Source organism: Netta rufina (assembly GCF_964035555.1).
Source record: "Netta rufina genome assembly, chromosome: 1".
Classification (NCBI taxonomy): domain Eukaryota; kingdom Metazoa; phylum Chordata; class Aves; order Anseriformes; family Anatidae; genus Netta; species Netta rufina.
In genome coordinates this window covers 101,993,007-102,015,714 of record NC_140123.1, presented here as the reverse complement: position 1 = coordinate 102,015,714, position 22,708 = coordinate 101,993,007, and the positions used below count along the sequence as shown (strand labels likewise).

At 42.4% G+C, this 22,708-nt stretch overlaps 1 protein-coding gene across 1 annotated transcript in view; it reads left to right on the top strand.

The window, feature by feature from the left end:
• APP (amyloid beta precursor protein) overlaps positions 1 to 22,708 on the top strand; it is a 217,069-nt gene that overhangs the window by 23,802 nt on the left and 170,559 nt on the right. The window contains exon 2 of the mRNA XM_084283723.1: positions 15,208 to 15,375. Within this exon, the coding sequence (XP_084139849.1) occupies positions 15,208 to 15,375 (168 nt within the window). The remainder of the gene's footprint in view (positions 1 to 15,207; positions 15,376 to 22,708) is intronic.

Here is a 22,708-nt window from a genome sequence, read left to right as displayed (position 1 = left end):
TCTTTCTCTGAGTTTGAGACCTTAGGGCAAGCTTCTGTTAACTAACTGCATGTTTTCTTATGGAAAAGCAAGAGCTGTCTGGCACAACTTTTCTCACAAAAAAAAAAAAAAAAAAAAAAAAAGCTTTTTCTCAAAAGTTTTGCATTAACTAACCTTGCAGGAGTTGTCTACTGGTCTGTTATATTAGAAAGTCATAAGTGTACTGGAAGAAAGCCCTTAGATTGCAGGATTTAGTTTTGTTTGTCTCCCTCCATCCCCCAAATCTAAGCAACAGTGTCATAGGTCATGGTACTCAACAGTACTTGATAAGATCAGAAATCGAGAATCCACAGTGATCATGTGCAATGTGGAAAGGGAAGATTGAAAATCAGCAGTGTCCTGTGCTGTGTTTTTAGTGTTAAGATAACAAAGACCAAAATAAAGAAACCAGTAAGAAATTTTGTAAAGACAAGCTGTGGAAGAATTGAAACGAACCCCATGTCTTTAATACACACACGCTTTTAGTTGCAGAAGTGTTTTGGAAGATCATAGCTAAGGTTTTAGAACATAGGTCAGAATTTATTCTTTTGTCTCATATTACTTCCTGTGTATTCATTGTTTTTTTTTTTTGGTCTAGAATTGCATCACGGCTTTTGGAACACCACGGGGTTATCATAATCAGCTTTCTCTTTTGTTGTTATTTGAAGTTTATTTGATTCAGGGCTGATAGAAATCCATTTTTGAGTGAGTTCGCTTAGTTTTTCAAGCTGAAGAGTTGTGGTCTGTAGAACACATAGCTTGCACAATAGCTCCGTCAGTTTGTTATTTCCAATAAGATTAAGGCTCCTGGTTTATGTGATTTGTCCTCATAAGTCTCTCATGATTGTGCAGAGGGTTCATATAAACCTGTATAGTAGTCTGCGCCGAAGGGAGAATTTGTGATGTGACCCATTCGCTAGCCTACTGAACAAAGCTGTGTTGTTGTTTCCGCGAGGACTTCCCTTATATCTTTATCTGCTTGTTCTTATCCCCTTCTCCTCTTTTTGCTCGCCAGTCCTTGGAAGGAAGAGATGCTTGGTTTAGAGTATGAGCAGAATGCCATGAAATCCATGTCTACGGCACATACAGTATAGTAGCGTTTCATGAGTAAAAGCATACGAAGTGGAAACTGTGGAAGGATGCCTGAAATGTGCCCTGCTGGTAGAATGATGGATATTTTGATTTTATTAGCCCCTCTCTCGCTCACCAAAACTGTACAATCTTTTGTATGTCTTTGTTAAGCAATTCTGAAGGTCTGTTTCTTTATTACTTAGATCTTTCATTAATATTTTACGTATGCAATAATGATGGAGTTGTTTTTGTTGTGCTAGATGAAATTAAATAAGCAGTCTCTGTCTACTAGAGCCAGAAAGCAGAGCACAAGAGAAATGGCTTCATCTCCTGAGCCCCTGAGAGTTGGCCGTAGCCTCGGAGGTTGAAAGCCAGGCTTTTGCTTTGAAGAGCAACATAATTATTATGAAAGATACCATAATAGTTATAATTGCTATTATGAAAACCTGTACTGAACATGCAGTAGCTGCTCACAAAGAGCAGCTGGGTGCAGAAAGATGTAGGAGAAAAGCTTGTGTCTAGTGGGACAGTAGGGTTTGGGATTTTTTGAGTAACAGGCGACTGTTACGTACCCTTTAATATGGAGCAGGATCTCTTTCAGCACAGGGTGCCTAGTAATGCTGTACTAATGCCTTTCTTGTCACGGTATTGATGTTATGTTGAGGTAGAATTTCATTTCACTTTTATGGGGGAAGGATTGAAGGGCTGGACAGTAAGTCAACTCAAAATCAATCAAAATCTGTCCCGACATTTGACTTTGTCACGTGGCAGCCAGCATTAGCCTTGAAAGTAATCCAGGTAATTCACTATGTTATTGAATCCCAGTGTTGACAGATTAGTTCCTTCTGGCTTGCTGGTGTTGCTGTTTTTGTGAGCTAAATATAGATTTGTCTAATTAGAGACATGTTGGCATCCCCGGTAGTGTAACATCTCAGGAAGTATCCTATGGAAGTGCTCTTCCTTGTAGCAGTCAATGAGTCCCCACCTTGCCAAACACGAGTGGTTAAAGTCGGTGGATGCCAGAAATGTCTTTATTCGTCTTCACATTGTGGAATGAAGTTAGGAAATCAATAATAATTGCAGTAAGCCAACCAGTCGGACAGCTCGCAGAGAAGAATGGGAGGTGCAGGCTGGCTGGCTGGGCAGAGAACAGTCCTGCACCAGACGAAGATGAGGGGGATGTTTGGCATATGCATGGGGTGCTGTAAGGGTGCAAAATAGCTGAAACACTATCTGTTTAAACTAGGAAGTTACATCAGGCTTCTCGCACGGCGGCGTTCAGGTATTTGTGGTTCACCCCAAATGGCAGGAGAGGAGGGTACTGCTCTGCGTAGTTTGTAACAGAGCATGAGCCACATGGTCCATGGAGCAGCTACGTTAGCAGTGTTGGCTGTGCCCCTGTGTTGAGCGTAGATGATAAACTGTAATTAATTTTTATTATTGTTTTACATGCCAACCCCAGAGCTTTGTTTGAAATTTGGTTGTTGCAGGGTGTGGGTCCTGTCTCAGAAGCAAAATGCCAGTTCTGCTGGCCGCAGGGAGTTCCTGCTGGGGTGCGTGAGGCTTTATTCACTCAGACTGCAACAGGAGAAAAATCTGCCAAGCAGATGGGCTGCTGCTTCTCTTCCTTCCTGGAGGAGCTTGCAAAGTGAACTATATGTTTCTTCCACTGCAGTTATCTGTAGGCTTAGAGGGGTAAGTTGGTTAGTTTGGTGTTGTCTTCCTACATTAGGGAAACTGTGTAAGGCTAGAGTGTCTCCCAGAACTATAAAATCTGATCATAGAATCATAGAATCATAGAATCATAGAATATCCTGAGTTGGAAGGGACCCTTAAGGATCATCAAGTCCAACTCTTGACACCGCACAGGTCTACCCAAAAGTTCAGACCATGTGACTAAGTGCACAGTCCAATCTCTTCTTAAATTCAGCCAGGCTCGGTGCAGTGACCACTTCCCTGGGGAGCCTGTTCCAGTGTGCAACCACCCTCTCTGTGAAGAACCCCCTCCTGACGTCCAGCCTAAATTTCCCCTGCCTCAGCTTAACCCCGTTCCCGCGGGTCCTGTCACTGGTGTTAATGGAGAAAAGGTCTCCTGCCTCTCGACACCCCCTTACGAGGAAGTTGTAGACTGTGATGAGGTCTCCCCTCAGTCTCCTCTTCTCCAGGCTGAACAGGCCCAGTGACCTCAGTCGTTCCTCGTACGTCTTCCCCTCCAGGCCTTTCACCATCTTCGTAGCCCTCCTCTGGACACTTTCCAACAGTTTCATGTCCTTTTTATACTGTGGTGCCCAGAACTGCACACAGTACTCGAGGTGAGGCCGCACCAGCGCAGAGTAGAGCGGGACAATCACCTCCCTTGACCTACTAGCGATGCCGTGCTTGATGCACCCCAGGACACGGTTGGCCCTCCTGGCTGCCAGGGCACACTGCTGGCTCATATTCAACTTGCTGTCTACCACGACCCCCAGATCCCTCTCTTCCAGGCTGCTCTCCAGCGTCTCATCGCCCAGTCTGTACATGCAGCCAGGGTTTCCCCGTCCCAGGTGCAGGACCCGGCACTTGCTCTTATTGAACTTCATGCGGTTGGTGATCGCCCAGCTCTCCAACCTGTCCAGATCCCTCTGTAAGGCCTTTACGCCCTCATTTGAGTCCACAACTCCTCCAAGTTTGGTGTCATCAGCAAACTTGCTCAAAATACCCTCTATTCCTACATCCAGATCGTTTATAAAAATATTGAAAAGTACCGGCCCTAAAATGGAGCCTTGAGGGACCCCACTGGTGACCGCCCGCCAGCCTGACACAGCCCCATTTACCATAACCCTTTGGGCCCTGCCCGTTAGCCAATTGCTCACCCATCGTATGATGTTTTTATTTAGCTGTATGGTGGACATTTTGTCCAGTAGGATCCTATGGGAAACCGTGTCAAAAGCCTTGCTGAAGTCCAAAAAAATCACATCAGCTGGTTTCCCTTGGTCCACCATACGGGTGATCTTATCATAAAAGGAAATCAGGTTAGTTAGGCAGGACCTACCCTTCACAAACCCATGCTGGCTGGGACCAATGACTGCTCTGTCCCCCAGGTGCGCCTCAATAAGTCCGAGAACCATCTTCTCCATGATTTTACCAGGCACTGACGTGAGACTGACAGGCCTGTAATTGCTAGGGTCTTCTTTCTGACCCTTCTTGAAAATTGGCACAACATTTGCCAGCTTCCAGTCTACCGGGACCTCTCCAAATTCCCAGGATCGTTGAAAAATAATTGAGAGAGGTTCCGCGATGACATCCGCCAGCTCTTTCAGCACCCGGGGATGAATCCCATCCGGACCCATGGACTTGTAGGGATCCAGGTGGAGTAGCAAATCCCGCACACGTTCAGGGTCAGTTGGGAGTTTGTCATCCCCACCGTCCCGGTCCTCCAGCTCAGGGCACCCTGGGTCCCGAAGCCCATCATCGGCATTGAAGACAGAGGCAAAGAAGGCGTTAAGCGTCTCTGCTTTGCCTACGTCATCGTCTGTGAGGAGACCTTCCCTATCAAGGAGCGGCCCTATGTATTCTTTAGTTCTCCTTTTTCCATTTACATATCTAAAAAAACCCTTTTTATTTTCTCTCACAGACACAGCCAGCTTCAACTCTAGCTGTGCTTTGGCCACTCGAACTTTCTCCCTACAAACACGAACAGCATCCCTGTATTCTTTCCATGACGCCTGGCCCTCCTTCCAGTAGCGAAACACTCTCTGTTTCCGCCTAATCTCCATTAGAACATTCCTGGTCAGCCACGCCGGCCTCCTTCCCCGCCTGCCTGACTTGCGATATTTTGGAATTGCCTGATCTTGTGCTTCTAGGAGGCATCGCTTAAAGAGTGACCAGCACTGGTGGACATCGAGGCCTTCAAGAGCAGTTTCCCAGGGGACCTTGCTGACTAGTTCCCTGAGCAGCCTGAAGTCCGCTTTCCCCATATCTAGGGATGAGGTTTTGGTGGCACTTTTCCTTCTGTCACCATAAATATTGAACTCAACCACTTCATGGTCGCTATGGCCGAGGCGGCCACCAATCACCACATCTCCCACCAGACCCTCTCTGTTTTCTAGCAACAGGTCTAGGAGGACACCTTTCCTAGTTGGCTCCGTTAGCACCTGCACCAAAAAGTTATCATCTAGGTGCTTCATGAACCTCCTGGACTTGCTTGTGTCAGCTGTGTGGCACTCCCAGTTAACGTCCGGCAAGTTGAAGTCCCCCATAAGGACAAGGGGAGTTAATCTCGAGGCCTTTCTTAGTTCTGTAAAGAATAATTTATCGGCGCTATCGTCCTGGCCAGGCGGTCTGTAATAGACTCCCACAACGACATCCCCTTTATTCGTTCGTCCCTTGATCCTTACCCAGAGGCTCTCAACTTTGCCATCGCCGACCTGAAGTTCCACACAGTCCAGCCCCTGCTTCACATACATCGCCACCCCACCTGATATCTCTTTTTCAAGGAAGTTTGTTTCAAGAAAATTCACATGCTTTGTATACTTTAGTGCACTTTAACAAATACATGTATATTGCCAAAAATACAGGATCTTAGCTCTGTGTAGTGTGTCAGCTGTATGGAGTCATACTTGGAAGGGCAACTGCTTGAGTATTTGAGTTTCCCTGCCCTTCTTTTCCCTTTTCTTCAGTTCTGAGAGTTGTTGAGTACTGATACATTGTATGGATTTGAGGTAAGGTGTAAACATCCCTCAGACAGATCAGCATCCTCTTACAGACTGTTGCAGCCCAGTTTCAGCAGGAAAAGTTGAAAAAATATGTTAGAGTTGAAAAAAGAGAAAAGGAGTGAAGATGACGTACAAAAGAATTCTTCTAGCTTGAGATGTTTACTGAAAGTACTGGAAATGTGATAAATGAGATGTGAAACTGCTTTTAAGTCAACAGCTACTTCAAATGAATTCCTGAAAACTGAAGACTGCCGTTCTATTAAAAATAAGTCAATAAGTTACAGAGCGCTGACATTTGAGCTACATGGTTCATTTGAGAAACTGACATTGCACAAATGTTAACTTGTTTATCAAATTTGTCAAACTAGAATTGTTCCTCAAACAATTTTTGACCTGACAGACACAATTTAAATTTGTTTCGTGGCATGGAGTCTGGTTCTGCGTATAGTTTTTCTTTTCACGTCCTTCCCATGTACACGTGCACTGAAATAGGTTTTAAGATGTATTTTACACAAACTTAGGGTATTCTTTTGCAAGAAGAATGTACTTTAGTATAAATGAAAACTAGATCTTATTTTAGGGCTTTTTCAATGCTTTCTCTCACCTTGTAGTTTAAACTTTATAGAAGTGAGTTTTATGGGTATGCCAATAACCCAAAAGCTATCACTGAGCTTGGGATACTTCTGCAGTCAGTTGTGGTGCTGCGATATACGCTCTTCGTCTGTCTCCTGCGTCATGTGTTTATTTCAGATAAAATAAGCAGCGGCTGCTCTGAGCATGGAAGTAAAAGATATAACACTGGAAGTAGGCGGTTTCCAATAAACGTATTTTAGCCCAAAACTTGAATTCAGTTCTGTAAAATACAGTCTCCTGTTTGTTTTACTGTGATGACAGGCTTTCTGGTGATCGGTTCAAAAGCAGCCTGTCACAGCATTTCTGCACACGTGGTGTACCAAAAGAAATAATAACATTTGTTACATTTATTGGTATAATTAAACGCTTCTTTCCTCAAACTTGTGCACCTGCTGGATTGCATCTCTGTGTTTATCAGGAGACGGAGGATATTTAATTGTTTTCTTTGTTTCTTGTTTACCCTTGTTTCTTGCTTGGGTCACTCAGCTCTTTGGGGAGGAATTGGTCTGTGAAAAAGCCTTGCAATCTCAGTGCTTAGCCCTTGCAGGGCTGTGGGTTGGTTGTGATACTTATTCTGGTTTCAGGCTCGGCAGGTGCCTGAACCTGTGTCCAGATGGCATCCTGCTGGTGCTTGGAAAGTGACCTGAGGGAAGTTTTAAACCTAAGACACGTGGAATAAAAACATTACAAGCCTCAGGAACCTGTGAAGGGTATGGGTGAGGAGATCAGTGGGCTGCCAGCAGACTGCTTTGTGGAAATATCCTCTGCAGCCTAGAGAAGGGACTTGCTTCTCATGTCTTTGTGGAGCAGACACTTCTTGAACAGCTGTGGAGGAGTGGGCAGGGTGCTGCTGTGATGCCTGGTTTGGCTGTTAGAAAAGTGGGACAGAAGAGAAGCACACGGATGTTTGCACTCAGCTTAAACAGGGCATGGTTAGGACAAATACAAAGCTCTGATTTGCTGGGAGCTCCTCAGCAAAGTCTGTTTCTCAACCAGATTTCAGGTGTGTTTCAGTTTGACTCCGTGCTTGAGTCTCAATGGCTTTGGTAGAGGAGCTGTGGGTCTGTGCTTGCTTTCCTGCCACTGAAAGCTGGCCCTTCTCTGTCCTGATTGCCAAAAACATTTGTCTTGTTCATAACAAGCAGTTTTACTGAGCAATCAGTAAAATTTTTTTTGACCTATTTCTCTAGGCTGTTGACAACAATAATTGCTGCTACTGTTTCTATATTAACATTATACAATAAAATTGTTTCTAAATTATTCATGCTGATTTTGACAATTTCTTTCGCTTGTGACACCGCTCCTCTCGAAGGAGAAGCTGGGAGATGGAAAATTTTCCCTTGCTTTTGGCAAACAGCCATCTTAAGTCCTGGGGAGACAATAGTTTGGTATTTCCTCGTCTTCTAATTTGGGTGCTTTATTTTATTTATTTATTTTTTTTGACCCCGTACCCCTTCCTTTCTTGTGGATGTTATTTACTTATCTAGATAAGCAGGTTTTAAAATATAAATAGCTTTTCCACATAGATGCATAATAATACTCGGAGGAGAGCTACTATCTTTATGGCTTAAATAGTAGGTCTGGCAGCCCAGATTCTGTGAACTTGTGAAAATCCGATAGTTAACCAGGGGGAACAGAGCCCCAGATTTCTGCCTGGTGACAAGAGCCTGTATTAGCATGGCAGGGGGCTTTTGGGGCCCAGCAGTGATCTTTGCTTGTGTTGCAGAGCGCTGAATGAGGAAGCAAACTGCTCTGCGTGCAAGTTGGGGTTGCTTTAGCTCGTGAGAGACCTCGTGTTTCAGCCTGAACGTCGTGCAAGTGTTTGGAGGAAGTGCAGGCATGGTCAGGAAGGGTGACACGTTACTTGGGTGGCCTTGTTCTTCAGAGCATTTTGATTTTTATCTTCAGCAGAAGCTCTTCAACCTCGGAACTGCATCGGTTGCCTTCTCGGGTGAAGGGCTGGAGGAGCACATGTGGAGTGGAAAGCAGGGAGGCATTATTCTAATCAGCTCCTACAATAAGGAGGATATTTGTTGTTCTTGAATAAGCTGTAGATATGGAGGCTGTTACCGAGTGTCCTCACTGTGAAAATAATTGCAAACGAAACAATTTAGTACAAATTAAGCATGCTTTGAAGGCTTATGATAGTGGCTTCAGGTTAGCGTTGGCAGAGTAAAACTGCCTGAATCAGAGAAGCCCTCTTAGGACTTCTGGGGAATGCTTTTTGATGTTTCAGAGTTTAATAAATAGCATGTACAAGGTCTGATGCTCATTTTCATACTCTATTGTAGCCCTTAATTACAAATTAATAGCAGAGCTATCTGGATTGAAGCTGTGTAACTAGGCTATGGATGGGAACCTTCTTAAGGCAAAACCTTGCAGTGTTTTTTTTTTTTTTTTGATTATGGCCTTAGTTGTGAACAAAGCCAAAGCTGCTTGTTTGTTGAAATAGGGATTATGAAGAACTGTTAGCAATTAGTTTCTTACTAATTACTTTTGCAGTTCCAGAAAGCAATGACAGTGAATGGATGAGGAGAGGGCTATACTTTCTCTTAAATAATGGTGCCTAATTGAAAAAGGCTTTTTCTCTGAAGTGGTAAGGAGCTAAAGAAATAAAATCCTAACACCCCTTCTTCTTTTAAGGTAAAGGTTTTTGGTTTTCTTTTTTTTGTTTGTTTGTTTTTGTGTTTCACTTTTCTAACTGGATGAACTTCTTCTGGTCCTGTAATCCATTACAAAAGCCTTTTTTGAGTGTCTTGGGAATCATGTAAACTGCACTCAGCATGCCCAATACCCTGAAGAATCTACACCTCTGCTCTGATACGTTTGTCAAATTACCAAATCAGGAAGAGGCGAAAGCAAAGGGATACCTATACCACGTCTTCATGTGGGGAGGAAGTAGCTTCCCTATCTCACATCTTTCCCTATCTCAAGTCTTTCAGTGCTTGCATGATGCCTGTTTTTTGTATTTTATTAAAAGTCAACATTTTTGGCATCATCTACACATCTGGAATGACACCTTTCCCTCTCAAAACAGCTGAAAAATGCCATGAAACACCCATTTTTAGAGACAGGCTTTAATAATTAAGCTGCTTAACTCAGGCAGCTTTGCCAGAACGCACCTTGTTTTGTCCTAATTTGATTAGGACTGCAAATATTCATTATTTGACACAAGATAATTGGAAAACAGATGGATTATACCCCTCTTCTTTCATTATCCAAAGCATCAGACTTAGAATTAGCAGTTATATACTCGATGAGTTTTCTCTTACGGAATCATTTCCTGATCCCAGGCTTTAGTATTTATCATTTGTGTGTGTGTTTTTTTTTTTTTTTTAATGTTCTCCTCTGAAGAGTGGGTTCATGTTGTGCTTTCTCTTGAGAGCAGGCAGAGTACCTTTCAAGTATAAGCTTCCAGTGTTTTAAATTTCTTTGCTGTCAAATATTTTAAGCACTTCAGCATTTAGCTGCTCTGAAGGAAACCCTGCAGGGCGGCAGGCGGGAAGACGCATGCCATTCTGGAAGAGCATGAAGTTGACATTTTGCAAATTTTGGTAGCTTCCATTTTAGAAATTTGTTTCTGGTTGAGATGTCTTATTGATAAATGTGATGAGTGCTGTTTTACTTGGTCTTCGAAAACTGTGGATGTACTGTGAAAAAACGACCATGGCTCTTAACTGGAGACAGTGTGTTAGTTGGTCTAACTTATTTAGTGATTTGCTGAGAGGCAGCAAAAAAGCACATGCTACTTCTTCGAGGTCATATGCAAAGCAGACAAAATAATATGTGATTACAGTTTCATAAATATGCTCATAGTTTTCACTTTTGCAGAATACTAATAAAGCAAATAGTTGTCGTTAATGTAATTTGTGTTGCATGAATTATTCTTTGGGAGACTAATCTGCCCTTGAGCTTTAGGATTAGTCAAGGAGAGATTTCCACTACAGACGTTATTGTAAACAGCTGGACCATAGCTTTATGTTGTTCAGCGTTACTGTATAGAAGCTGCTTATCTGTGTAGATCAATGCTCCAGATTATTTGATTGTATTGTAATGCAGATAATTTTTCTTGGCAGGCAGTGAATGTAAGTGAATTAAGCCATTGGCTATGAAGATAACTTGACTGATGCACAAAATTCTCCGCCAATTTGTGTCTTTTAGCTGGATGTACCTTTGACATGACCAGTGATTCGTGAATTCCCGTGTTTTAAATGTTGTGACAGCCTGTATGGGACTAATCACTGTCACTACATCTATTTTTTTTCCTCTCTTTTCAATTTCCTGCCTTTTCTTAAGTTGGTTCTGATTTTTGTGTGTAATAGTTTTAGAAGAAGTGCTACTTTTTTTTTTTTTTTTTTTTTTTTTTTTTTTTTTTTTCCCCCCCTCAGGTATGGTTTCTCAGTCCTCTTTGTGACAAAACTGGTGCTGGATGTGTCTGTTAACACACAACCCGAGGAACCATTAGCAATTTTATTAGCAACTTGTGTAGACCAGAGACTCTCTTGAAAGTAGTTGTTATCTCATTTTTTATTTTTAGCTTTGCTGTGATAGTGAGGCATCGTCACAAGCCAGTTCCTGGGCAGGGGGGAAAGTAGAATTATTTTTTCCTCAAAGTGCAATATGTCTGAGGTCTTCAGGACAAACTTGATGGGAAGGGAGATGGTGTGAAAAGAGAGTTGTTTCTTTCTCGGTGTAATATGGAATATATAAATGACTCAGTCTCTTATCTGGAGGCCTTGGGGCAGACCAGCCAGAAGTTTCTAGCACACCTTTCATTCGTGGAAAGCTTTTCTAGGACAGTCCAAACAGAAAATATAGTTGGGGTGTTGGGTAAGACTCACTCTTCAAATGTCAACATTGCCTAGATGGTGCAGCAAGTTAATCAGCTGGAAAAGTTAAGCAGTGTTTGGTGTTCAGAGCTGTTAACTTTTTGGGGAGACAAAAATCTGCAGCAGAGCCTGCTGTTAGAACTGAAATTGAAAATTTAGTGCAAACCCACAAGACGTGTAGGTGAACTTATTAGAAGTGAACACTTCTGAATGTTTGCAAGGTACGGAGTAATTTTGTTAGAATACCTCTTACTGATTGTTGTGCTTTCACTATTGATGGATGCCATGCTGAGCATTTTAGCAGAAATGCAGTGCAAGGTTGGAAACTGGCATGCAGGCCTTACCAGCTCAAGGTTACTTCTCAAAGTGAAGCTTTAAAACATAAGTTTTATATAATAATATAAATTTAATAAAAGCTGTGCAGGTGGCAGAGCCCCCTTGGGAGAAAGGAGGCACAGGCAGTGAGCATCAGAGACCCCCACCACTGCCAGGCACCTGAGAGGCTTCATGGCTCTTTTTCTCACGTCTTATCCGTCACACTCATAAAATTAAATGTCAGTAATGCCTTCACTGTTTTTGTTACTGTTCTTATGTAGGAATGTGCCCTGGATTAAAATAGGTCCCATAAATCAGGGCTACGAGGACCGATCCCTTCCAGATGCCTCTTTTAGCAGGTCTATTGGGAATGCTTCGTGGTGGGCACTGGCAGGTGGGGCAGCCTGATGCATCTTGCTGACAGGTTCCCCTTTGCTGTTTCGCTCTGGTAACACAAAAGAAGGCTGCATGTTGTATAGGCTTGCCGTGTAGGGCCACACAGGGGAAAGGGAAGGAACCAGGAACTGTGGCATCAGAAACGTTCTTCTGAAGTATCTGTTACTTAGCATAAGTGCTTATTTTGGACCAAGTGCATAATGGATTTTTAGCTTCACGGGTTTCAGCTTTTTGCATGTGGGTTTTATTACAGTCAGAAAGAAGAATTGCAAAGGGAAACAACACATCAAAGAGTGCAATGCAGTGTAGAGCTTGGTGCAATAGCTGCATTTTTTTTAATGCTGCGATCACTGTCAGTCACTGTTGATGGCAAGCTAGCTCTTTGGGGAAAAAAAAAAAAGGAGTAACAATGCTGAAACATGCCTGCAAAATGGGGTGAGCAGAAATCTTGTGTGCTTTTCAGGAGTATCTTGTTCAGGTGTCAGGAAAAGGCCCATCAGAAGCTCTAAATCTAGGTTTCATACGGCCAGGTCAGATGTGCTAATGCAGTCAGCCTTTACCTTCTCATAAAGAAATGTTGTTAGGATTGACTACTGTGTTTGGGCCATCACCTCTGCATAAATGCCTCCATCAGCATCAGCCGTTTCTGTGGATTTTACAGCAAGTAATTTCTTGAAAAGCAAGAAGCTGCCAGTTTTCAATCTGAAAAAAATAGTGCCATAGCAGATCAACTCATTTTCTTCAGAAATGAAATATCAGATGGCAGTAATCTTGGATTAGGAGTATATATTACAGAAAGAAAACGGAGATGGCACAAAAGGCTGTCTCAAGGGCAGTTTTTCTGTTAAAACTTACGCGGTGGAACTGCGAGTTTCACAGATATGATGCTGAAAATACAGTATATGAAATTGTTGGATATTACTAAAGTGAGAGGCTTTTAGTTTAAACACTGTGGCAGCAAGCTCTTACCTTCAGATATTCAACAATTTAACGTCTTTTTTTCTTTTTTTTCTTTTCTTTTTTTTTTTTTTCCTTCCTGATGTAAAATCGTTAAATAGGTGATGTTTCCGCTCTAGCTGTTTGTTTGAAAGCTCGTATCATCAAGCCAGAAATATGACAGACAATTCATTAACCTACTATCCTTGCTTAAGGGCATTCTAAAGGAGTTCAGCTTTGGAAGCAAAGATTTGCATTATTCATGATCATGATCTAAATGCTTTCGTTCTGTTTACAGCGCCTGTTAATTGCTCTTGTATTCCTTTATGATTAGAAACATTTAGCTGTCTTAATCAATAAGATGAAGTGCTATGCTGAGCAGTTAATTAGTATGGCCCTGTCAGCTCAAAATACAGAAAGCTAAATGTGCTCATGACTTGCTTTAGTAATTTGATTAAGCTAGAAGTCTTGTCCTTTCTGAAGGGAATGAGTTTTTAAGTAGACAGTCATAGGTTGTCATGTTAGAGTTAAATTGATAGCGCTCCAAGTAAACTGCCACCTTTTTTTCCCCAGCTTTAGCTGTCTTCGTAGCTAACAGGAAGGAAAATAAAAATAAGAAACCTCTCCATTTTAAACCCACAGGGCATGTCTCACATGCCACATATGGAACGACTCATGTCGATTTTATTTGAAATTTTGGTAAAGTTATGTTGCATCGAGAAGAGAAGCTGAGATAGTGATGGGAAGTCACTGCCAGTGGATGTGTTCCTGCTTTCCTTAGGCTACATTACAGTATTAAAGAAAACAGGAAAATAAATGTTCTCTCCTTTTCAAACAAACAAAAATCATAGAACCTGAAATATTTGTTTTAATTATGGCATTTTAATGTGCAGTGTTAATCTAATATGTTAGGGTAGTTAGATGTTGACTCCTAATGTTTCTTGGTGCAGTGTTTTAGCATTGTAGGCATATAAAAATTCATGAATTTCGGGGGAAGGGGGATGTTTAAATGAAGAGTGGGGAAATTAAGATACTGGATTTGCATACCTCTTATAAGAAAGTCTTCAGTTTTTCATGAATTTTTCAAATGTTTTTAATTTTTCCCTTGAGAAACATTCTAGCTAGAAAATTAAAAGTTAAAAATAGATATTTAAACATAATTGCGTACTCCACCATGCCTCTAATGTGACAGGCTCACTTTTGAGACATGAGGGACCATGAATCCCTGTTGGCTTCTCTCATGATGAACGGAACCTCAGGAGGAGATTCATCTTTGCAGATGCTAAAACTGAAGGGGATCGTGAGTTGTGCGGTATGTCTTGTTCCCATTCTTGGTTGGGGGCAGATTGTTTGACTCGTGTTGGATGTGTGCTTTCCTACGTTGTAGTCTTCTTGACAGACATTTTGCTCCCTTTACAGTTATGGTAGGCCTGTTGATCCGTTCATTTCAGCTACTGATTTATCTACTTTTAATTTTTAATCTTTTTAAATTTTGGTAGGGATTAAGATGAATTACACATAGGTAGGGTGCACCTTGGGGAAAAAGGAATGGTTTATGGTTTTTTGAAAACAAGATGTTTGGAATCATTTCGTGTTTTCATAGGCTCCCTAATCTGGATTTTGGTGTGATTTCTGTTAGCAGTGGAAGTGCCAATTAAATAGTGGAACAGAATCTTTAAAATGTTTGATTTCATTTGAGTGCAGTTACACGGTTATGAAGTGTTTTGGGAAAGGATTAATGTAAATCTGGCTCCACAGACACTACTTCTGTTTCTCCCATGCATTGTGCAGGCTCGGTGTCTAAACCAACGTGGAGGTCTGTGGGCGAGGAGGGTTGAGCTAGCTTCCTTCTAGGTGCGGGCAGGAGGCTGACAGACATTTCAGAATTGTGTTCAGCTCAGAAATTGTCGAGGGCGGCTTCGGTTCTCCGGCAGCAGGTGGGCCTTGTGAGCAGGGCGGCTCCTGGTGGCGCTGGGCCGGGCATGGAAGAGCACTCGGCCTAGTGTTTCCTGTGCCCAGGATATTCTGAAAGTTAAATTTCTGTAATCAGCAATATTTCTTGTTCTGTGTTTAGCCCAAGTCCATGAGATAATTTTGGGAGTTTGTTTACTCCTTTAAACTTTGTGTGACGTTACTGCACGTCTGAATTTCTGTGGTGACCTTATTTGCTCGTTATGTATTTCTCAAACTTGAGTCTTTACAGCCATGGGTGGGTAAGCCTGGAGTTTGATTCGGGCTTGCTTGTGCTGTTACTGCTCTGGAAGGACTGAAATGTCAGATATGAGAGTAAAACTTATTTTTTCTTCTCATTCTAGGTGCCTGCTGATGGAAATGCTGGATTGTTGGCAGAGCCTCAAATCGCCATGTTCTGTGGCAAACTCAATATGCACATGAATGTTCAGAATGGAAAATGGGAATCTGACCCCTCTGGGACCAAGACCTGCATCAGCACTAAAGAAGGAATTCTGCAGTATTGCCAGGAAGTAAGTCCCTTGTTCGGGAAATAGTGTTCCTCATTCTGAAGTACCTACATGCAGGTGCTTGCTGGAGGACTGAATCCATAGGGATCTTAACTTTCTATTTTCTCTTCTGCTCCATTGCCCTTTTAACCTTAAAGAGGCTCTCCCCAGAGGCTATTATTAAAACAGCTTCAAAAATTGTCTGCAGGGGGATCGTTGAGAGTATTGTTGGGCAATTTCATCCCTCTGTCGTACGCCCAAGGGGGATGATTTTATATAGTATATGTATGGCAAACTTCTGATTTATGAAATATTTTGAATAAAGCTGAGATGACAGAAAAAACAACAGTGTTTTAAATAAACTGGGCTGATCTTGGAAGTCAGCTGCAACATGTCCATTGTGATCGTACCATGATACTGAAATACCGTGGGTCAGTCCAGAGTTACTGGTCACTGCTGCACACTGAACTATTCAGAGTTTCTTAATAGAAGAAGCTTGCCCTACAGATGAAGTCACAATGAACAATTTCATATCTGAGAGCAGAAACTTATTACCCACTCACTCATGTCCTAAGAACAGATTGTGTATCTAATTTTGTTTTGTCTCCATGCTGGGATAGCGTGATAACCTCGTACCAGTGTGTGACAATTTGAAAAGAAAATGTGGATTTCATGCCATGAAACAAAAGGGCATGGCTTGAGTTGCTTTGTTGCTTTAGCCCTTATGTTTTTTTATACTCTCTCTGCTTTTTTTTTTTTTTTTTTTTTTTTAAAGCAGGGGCTATTGCTTATTGCCATAGCAGTAGATGTTTTGCTTCCTAAATGTCAAACCAATTCCTGTGAAAATGCCTCTTTAAGAAGGAAGATAATTTGCACTTCAGATCTTTTCTCCCTTAGCATCTTCATTCCTGCCCTTTCACCCATTGATTGTTCCTTATGTTTCTTACAATGTATTGTTCAGTTGTTGAGTTTGGGCTTTATGGTCATGAATACTAATTTTAAGAAAGAACCCATAAAGGATGTTAAAATGGTTACTTCGCCATTAGCTTTGTCTCTTAATAAAAAGTATGGCTTTTTGAAATTCATAATATTTTTATGTAATACTAAGAAAAATACCAAATGTAACATGCTGGCAGGGTTTAAAAGGTTTCTTCTTGTTTTCCATTGTCTGCTTTGAGTTATCTAAATAAAGTTGATTTACATATAATGAAATTATTGAGGGTAGGGGAAGGAATAATAAGATGGAAGTAGAAAGTCTTTCTGAAGTTACAGAAAAAAATACATGAATTTATAGGAAATAAGAATAGAAAGTTTGGTCAGTTTTAAGGCATGAATAATTCAGGAGGTTGGCAATTGAGTTACAGAAGCTGCAGTAAGAAAGGATTCCAAAACAAGGACTGGGAACTGTAACATTCAGCTGAATGTCAGGTGGTTTTGAAATTTTGTGTGACATAGAAAAATGCTTCCATTTAAAAAAAAATAAAATAAAAACTAAAAAAGAAAGCAAAAGGAGTTGGAAGGTAGTAACTGTATACTGACTGATAACAAAGGGGATAATAAGGAAAGCTGTGACTGCACATAAGGAAAAAACTGTTCGCAGGAAGAGTGGCCAAGAGCTGGTACAGGTACCCAGGCGGGATGTGGAGTCTCCATCCTTGGAGACTGGGAGAATTGAACAGGCCAAGAGCCCAAGGAGCTTGATCTGGCTTTGATGTTAGACCTGCTCGAAGCAGGGGAAGGCCTAGGGTGCTTATTATGTTAATGTTAGGTGCTTATGCATTAATATTGGGTGCTTATATATTAATTATTAGGGTGATCTTGTCGCAATTGTAGGGCGTCTCTGTAGCTACAGTGAAAAGCACAGCATAGGGGGTTCAGTGCTTTCACAGGGCAAGCTGTTGGCCAGTCTGCTCCCTAAAAATGGGGCAGGCATCTTACTGTTTTTAGTTGATCTGTGTTATTACTGGTGCATAAGACATCAAAAGGCTAAGGAGGTAGTAGGCACGGTAGAGAGCAGCCAGGGAGATGGGGGTTTTGTCTGCGTGCCCAGGACTTCAGTGGGTCGTCTGGCTCGGCTGCCGGAGCTGGCAGCTGCCTCCTCTGCTTTCACTCCCAGGTCCTCAGAGATCCAGGAGAAATACATGGATAAGGCTGGGCAGAAGGTAATTCTCAGTGACCCTCAGCAGTGATTAAGCAGTGTGCTCTCATTAACTTCAAGAGCGAGCAATTCTACCATGGAGGTTTGTAACGTGGGGATCTGGCTGGAAACTGTTTTCTTGCTGTGCTCGTCCGTAGGCTTTCTGTTTGTTCGTGGGAAAGTGCTGATACCCGGGCTGTCCTGCCTGATCCCTTGGCTGTCTTCTCCACCTGAGTGGCCCTGTCCAGCTGGCTGTAGGAAGGGGCAGGCTGCTGTGGGACGTCAGAGCACTTGGCAGCGCCACGGCTCTCCAAGCAGCTGCTTGCGGGTGGGGAGGAATCATGCAAGTCCCTGCTTTTCCAATGCTGGTAACAAATGCACAAATTAATAACAAATATTATGAAGGTCAGATCTGCCGATGAGATAAAAGTCAAGTCAAAATTGATCCAGCCCTGCAGAATGGGCAGAAGCTCCTGGCTTTGTACAGCTCTGTCCAATAGTCTGCCGTGCTTCCCCTCGTCCCTCTGGCCATTTCTGTAGCAAGGTGGGCTTTTGGTATGGCCAGGAAAGGGCATTACTGCCTGCTTTTGTCTAACTTTCCCATGACTTGACAAGAAGAATGGAAAAATCAGATTCAAGCACCTTCTTCTACCAAATAAAATAATTTGGAGAGTAGTGCTAGTACACGCAAGTCAGGCTGGCTTCTCAGCTGTGGAGAACCCTGTGTTGCTTGATGCTCCAAATACGCTTTGTATCCTGGGGGTAATGAGTGAGGTGGTTTTCCTCTTGCCTTTTGCTGTTTACATTGGCTGTGGAGATAGCACCTGCTGTTGGGCCCAGGGAGTGGAGCAAATTTGCATTTTCCTGTTAGCAGGAAGCAAGAGACATCAAGATTGAGATGTGGTACCTTTTGCATCAGGATAATATGTGGCTAAAATCTTCTTTCTTCTTAGTTTTGCCAAATGCAACCTTTCCCTTCCTTCCTTTTTTCTTCTCCATGCAGCCACCTTCTCCAGAAGGCTGACTGCTGCTTCTTGAGGTGTGTTTTTTTTTCAGTGCAGGCAGAGGCTGAGTTTATCTGTTCTGCTAATGAAGCAGACAGGTAATCTGCCTGAATCTGTTCGTCACACTGCCTGACACCATGGCAGCTTCCTTCATTCCTCAGTCCTGCGGGAGCAGCAGCTACTGACACTGCTCTGCTGGGGTGCTGTTCCCCCTTCCCCCTGCCCCCCAATTCTGAGCTGAGCATTGAAATGACAGGGATCTGGGGGCGAGATTTCCCCCTGCATCTCCAATGAGAAATCTCTTCTGTCCATCTTGCTGTTCTACTTGGTTTTTGTTGCAGGTACCCTGTGTAGCTTTGTGCCAGTCATTTCATTATTACTGGGGCTCTAATGCAACAGATGATGCTCTCCTGTAGTAGACCCTGTAGAGGTAACCTGTACACCCAGGTCCTCCGACACCACGGAAAGACCAGAAAGGACGTACCTAGAGGAGGTAGCTGGGCAGAAACCTAGTGAACAAGTACAGCAGAGTTCTTGCTGTATGAGCTCCTTGGCTCTAAAATAATACTAAGTTAGTAGTTTCAGGAAACTCCTGTTCAGTCAGTGTTAATCCAAAATGGTACTCCAGGTAGTCTCTGGCTTTGTTTTCTTCCATAAATAAGTAAATAAACAAATCTCCCCTCTCAGCAAAAATTACAAAAGTGGATGCACTCCCCTGTCTCCTTATAAATGATTTTAAAAAGAGCTTTTCTTCACAATGCAAGGCTGGAACATGTTTGGAGTACAGAAGGCTTAGATTTCTCCTCCAGAGAAGGTATAACAGGTAGCCTTGCATGTTTCCCTTGAGATTGTCCGCTGGCAGCGTAGGAGGATTTTTGAAGCCTTGATGCAGGAAGTAACAGCAGAGGAGCATTGCAGGGGCAGAAAGGGAGGAACAAGTAATAGGCAGAACCACCTACGTGTCTTAAAGACGTATGTCACTTGTTGTTGCTTCTCTTCTGCTTTTGAGTGGGAGCTCAGCGCAGCACAGGAACTGTCTGGATTTGTATTTGGGCAACACATCCCACAGTTTGAATATGACAAAGCTCAAAAACTCAAACTTATTTGAAAGGAAATGGAAGATCCTTGAGTGCAAGCTTTGAATTTCCTTGAGTTCAGTTAAACTGCTCCTGATCTAACAAGAAGTGGTTCTGGAAGCGCAGGGCACACTGATCTTTTCTGGTTTCAGATCTACATAATCTTATGTGTTTTTAAGGTAGGGCAAACTAAATAAAATGTACTCGTTTATTAAGGAGTTAGCATCCTAAGCTGGTTGCCTTTCTCATTTTTTAATTATAGCAAAATCAAATGTTTCTGGATAGAACTAGGCACTGTCTAGAGAAGTAGAATTTAACTTACGGTATCTTTTAATATCGCAGTAAATAGCATGCAATAGCATCCTATTTGTACCCATTATTGCAATTTGTACCCTTATTGAAAAGTAAAATGGCATAGGCCTGAATTGCATACAGCTGTCAAGTGTAAGTGCTGCAGGCAGTAGAACAATGTTTATTCAGGGTGCATTAATGTAAATGGAGTGGTTACACCTGTGTACGTGCCAAAATCATTAACTTGTTGTGAGTATTCTAGCTGACATTTCAAATCAAGCCATCGGTCAATCTAGTCCTGTTGCTGACACTGCAGTACCAGCTGTTTCAGAGGGATGTTGGAAAAACCCTGCCATCTGCAATTACTGGATAACTAGCCCCCCGGGGAAAGTTTCTTCCCAACAGCCACTGATTACAGGTTAGCTGATGCCCTGAAATGTGGGGACCGCTGCTCCTGGATTTTGCTTTTTGTTTTGTGGAGCAATCTTGGTGTCTATACCCAGAGACGTTCAAGTGGAAGGTGGCAGCAGCTCCGACGTGGCACGCTATTGCTGAAGGAAGGTGCATTTTGGAGCAGGCTGTGCTCACACGGAAGGCCAAGCAGCTGCTTATTTTGCTAACCAGTTTGCACAAAGCCAAGCTGGAACCTGCCTCTTGGCAAAGTACATGTTTTCGTAGCCGCATGAATGTGAGGAGTAGGAAGTTAATTTAGGTGTGTTCGGTTCCCCATTTAAATGGAGCGAGTGTTCAAATGGAAAATGTTGGTGTGTGTGGTATTATATTTGCAATTTTAAACAGCTACTATGTGTTGAATTTTGTATCTAGTAATTAGGATACATTATATAAGTTGCTTGAAGGGCTGACATTATTTTGCTTGTCTGTGCTGAACTCGGTGTCCAAAATGAGTTGTAAAATCAACACTCACAGCTGGCAGAAAATTCATGTTGCCTAATATGTGTCTCCCCCCCACACACTTAGTTTAATTTGGAGGTGCTTATTTCCACTTAAAGCGTGCACGGAATTGAACAGAATGTAAAGGAACTGTTCTGAAAATTGTACTTCCGAAAGCAAACCCCAAACACAGTAAAAGTCGTTTGGCTTTGGATAGTGTTTGCGCTGTTGAAGGGATGGAGTATAAACCTGGGAGCTTGGAGATCTAGGCGTGCCTCATAGCCAGCTACTGGCTTGCTGCCAGATCCTTGGCTAAGTGCTTAGAGCAGCTTTCAGAGGCAGAGAGTTGGGGTTGGCTTCGGTCAGCGTTACCCCTGCCCTCAGAGCGCACCTGACTCCGTTCATCTGTGAGGTTGTGACGTACCCACTTCCACCTTACACATCACTGAGATCCGTCAGTGTCTTGCAATGGATGTGCATTCCTTATAGAAGTCCTTCCCAGAAATAAAAAACCAATGAATTACAAGTGCACATTGCTATGCTGCGGCCATTTCTTGGTGCTAGGTGGAGGAGCAGAAAACAGTAGGGTAACTTCAGGTAACAGATAAGTCATTACAGCTGTTGACAAAACAGTGTTGGCATATGTAATCTCTAATCATAATGCTTCCAGAAAGGTGTTGGTGTTATTTGCTCAAATCTCTGTTTATGCCACATACTTAGGTAAGTAGCTGCTGAAACCCAAAGCAACTTCCTTACCAGCTCCAGCACAACTTGGGATGTGATGGTAAGAAGGCATTGATTCGCCCTACAACCTCCTGCCTTGAGGTAGTCCTCAAGTCCCTTCATCCATGGGTTGGCCAGAGAGTCCACCATCACATCCGACTTGCTGCCCCACCTTTATTTTGTTTGTTTGACCCCACACCACTGGGGGATCAGAGAATCCTTCTGGTCTTGTTGCCCTGGGCACCCCATGTCCCAAAATCAGGCAGGCAGCACTGGTGGCAGCAGCTCCCCCCCTGAGAGCTGCAGCTTTGTTAAAGGGGTTGTAGGGCTGCCAGGAATGCTGATGATTTTTAATAAATAAATTTAAAATTAGGCTTTTCTTCTGGGAAGAGTATTTGAAATGCAATGAAAATGGCCTTGCTCCTTTGATAATGGTTTCTCTCCATGTTATCTTGCTATTTGCACCCTAATATGAATTGTTGCTTTTATCTAGGCTGCATAATCTGCTCTTTCTAGTTTCTCAAACCAAATAGCCACTGCATTGGAGACGAAACTGAATTTTAAACCTGCACTCCTCTGAATTCAGTTTAAAAAGCCATACATTTTGCTCTGAGGAAAATGATCCATTTAATGAAAAATCATGGGGAATATACAGATTTCTGGCAGCACAGACCGTCCTTAAAACAAATGACATTTTCAAGGCACACGTGTGTTGGTATATTCTAAGATGTGCACAGTCATGCTTAAAAGATTGGATGAACAGTATCTTGGCACTCCTTGCATTGATTATTGAGGTCTTTTTTTTTTTTTTTTTTAACTTAGCTTTTGGTCCACAGGAAAAATGGAGTTAATTTACTTTTTCTGCTGGTGCTTACACATCACTTGCTTCAATGAAAACTTAACATTATGGAAATGCAGGTTCTACTACAGATGATCTTTACCCTACAGCTAAGCCTTAGCATGTTCACAGTGTAACTTTCTTGAGAAAGTAGGAGCCTTTAGCCCAGATGCTGTAGTCTACCATTTAAATATATTTCAGATCAAGTGACTAATGAAACTTTGTGCATATGTGCTGCAAGATGCTGCCTTCTTTTATTTTGTTAATAACGAAGAGCTCCCTGTTCCTTTTTTCCCCATGCAGACTTCTTTGTATGTCCTGAAGATAAATTAGATTAAAAACATCAGAATCTCAGTATGTTCTATTTCTTTTGTAATTTTTTTCAAATCCTTTTGAA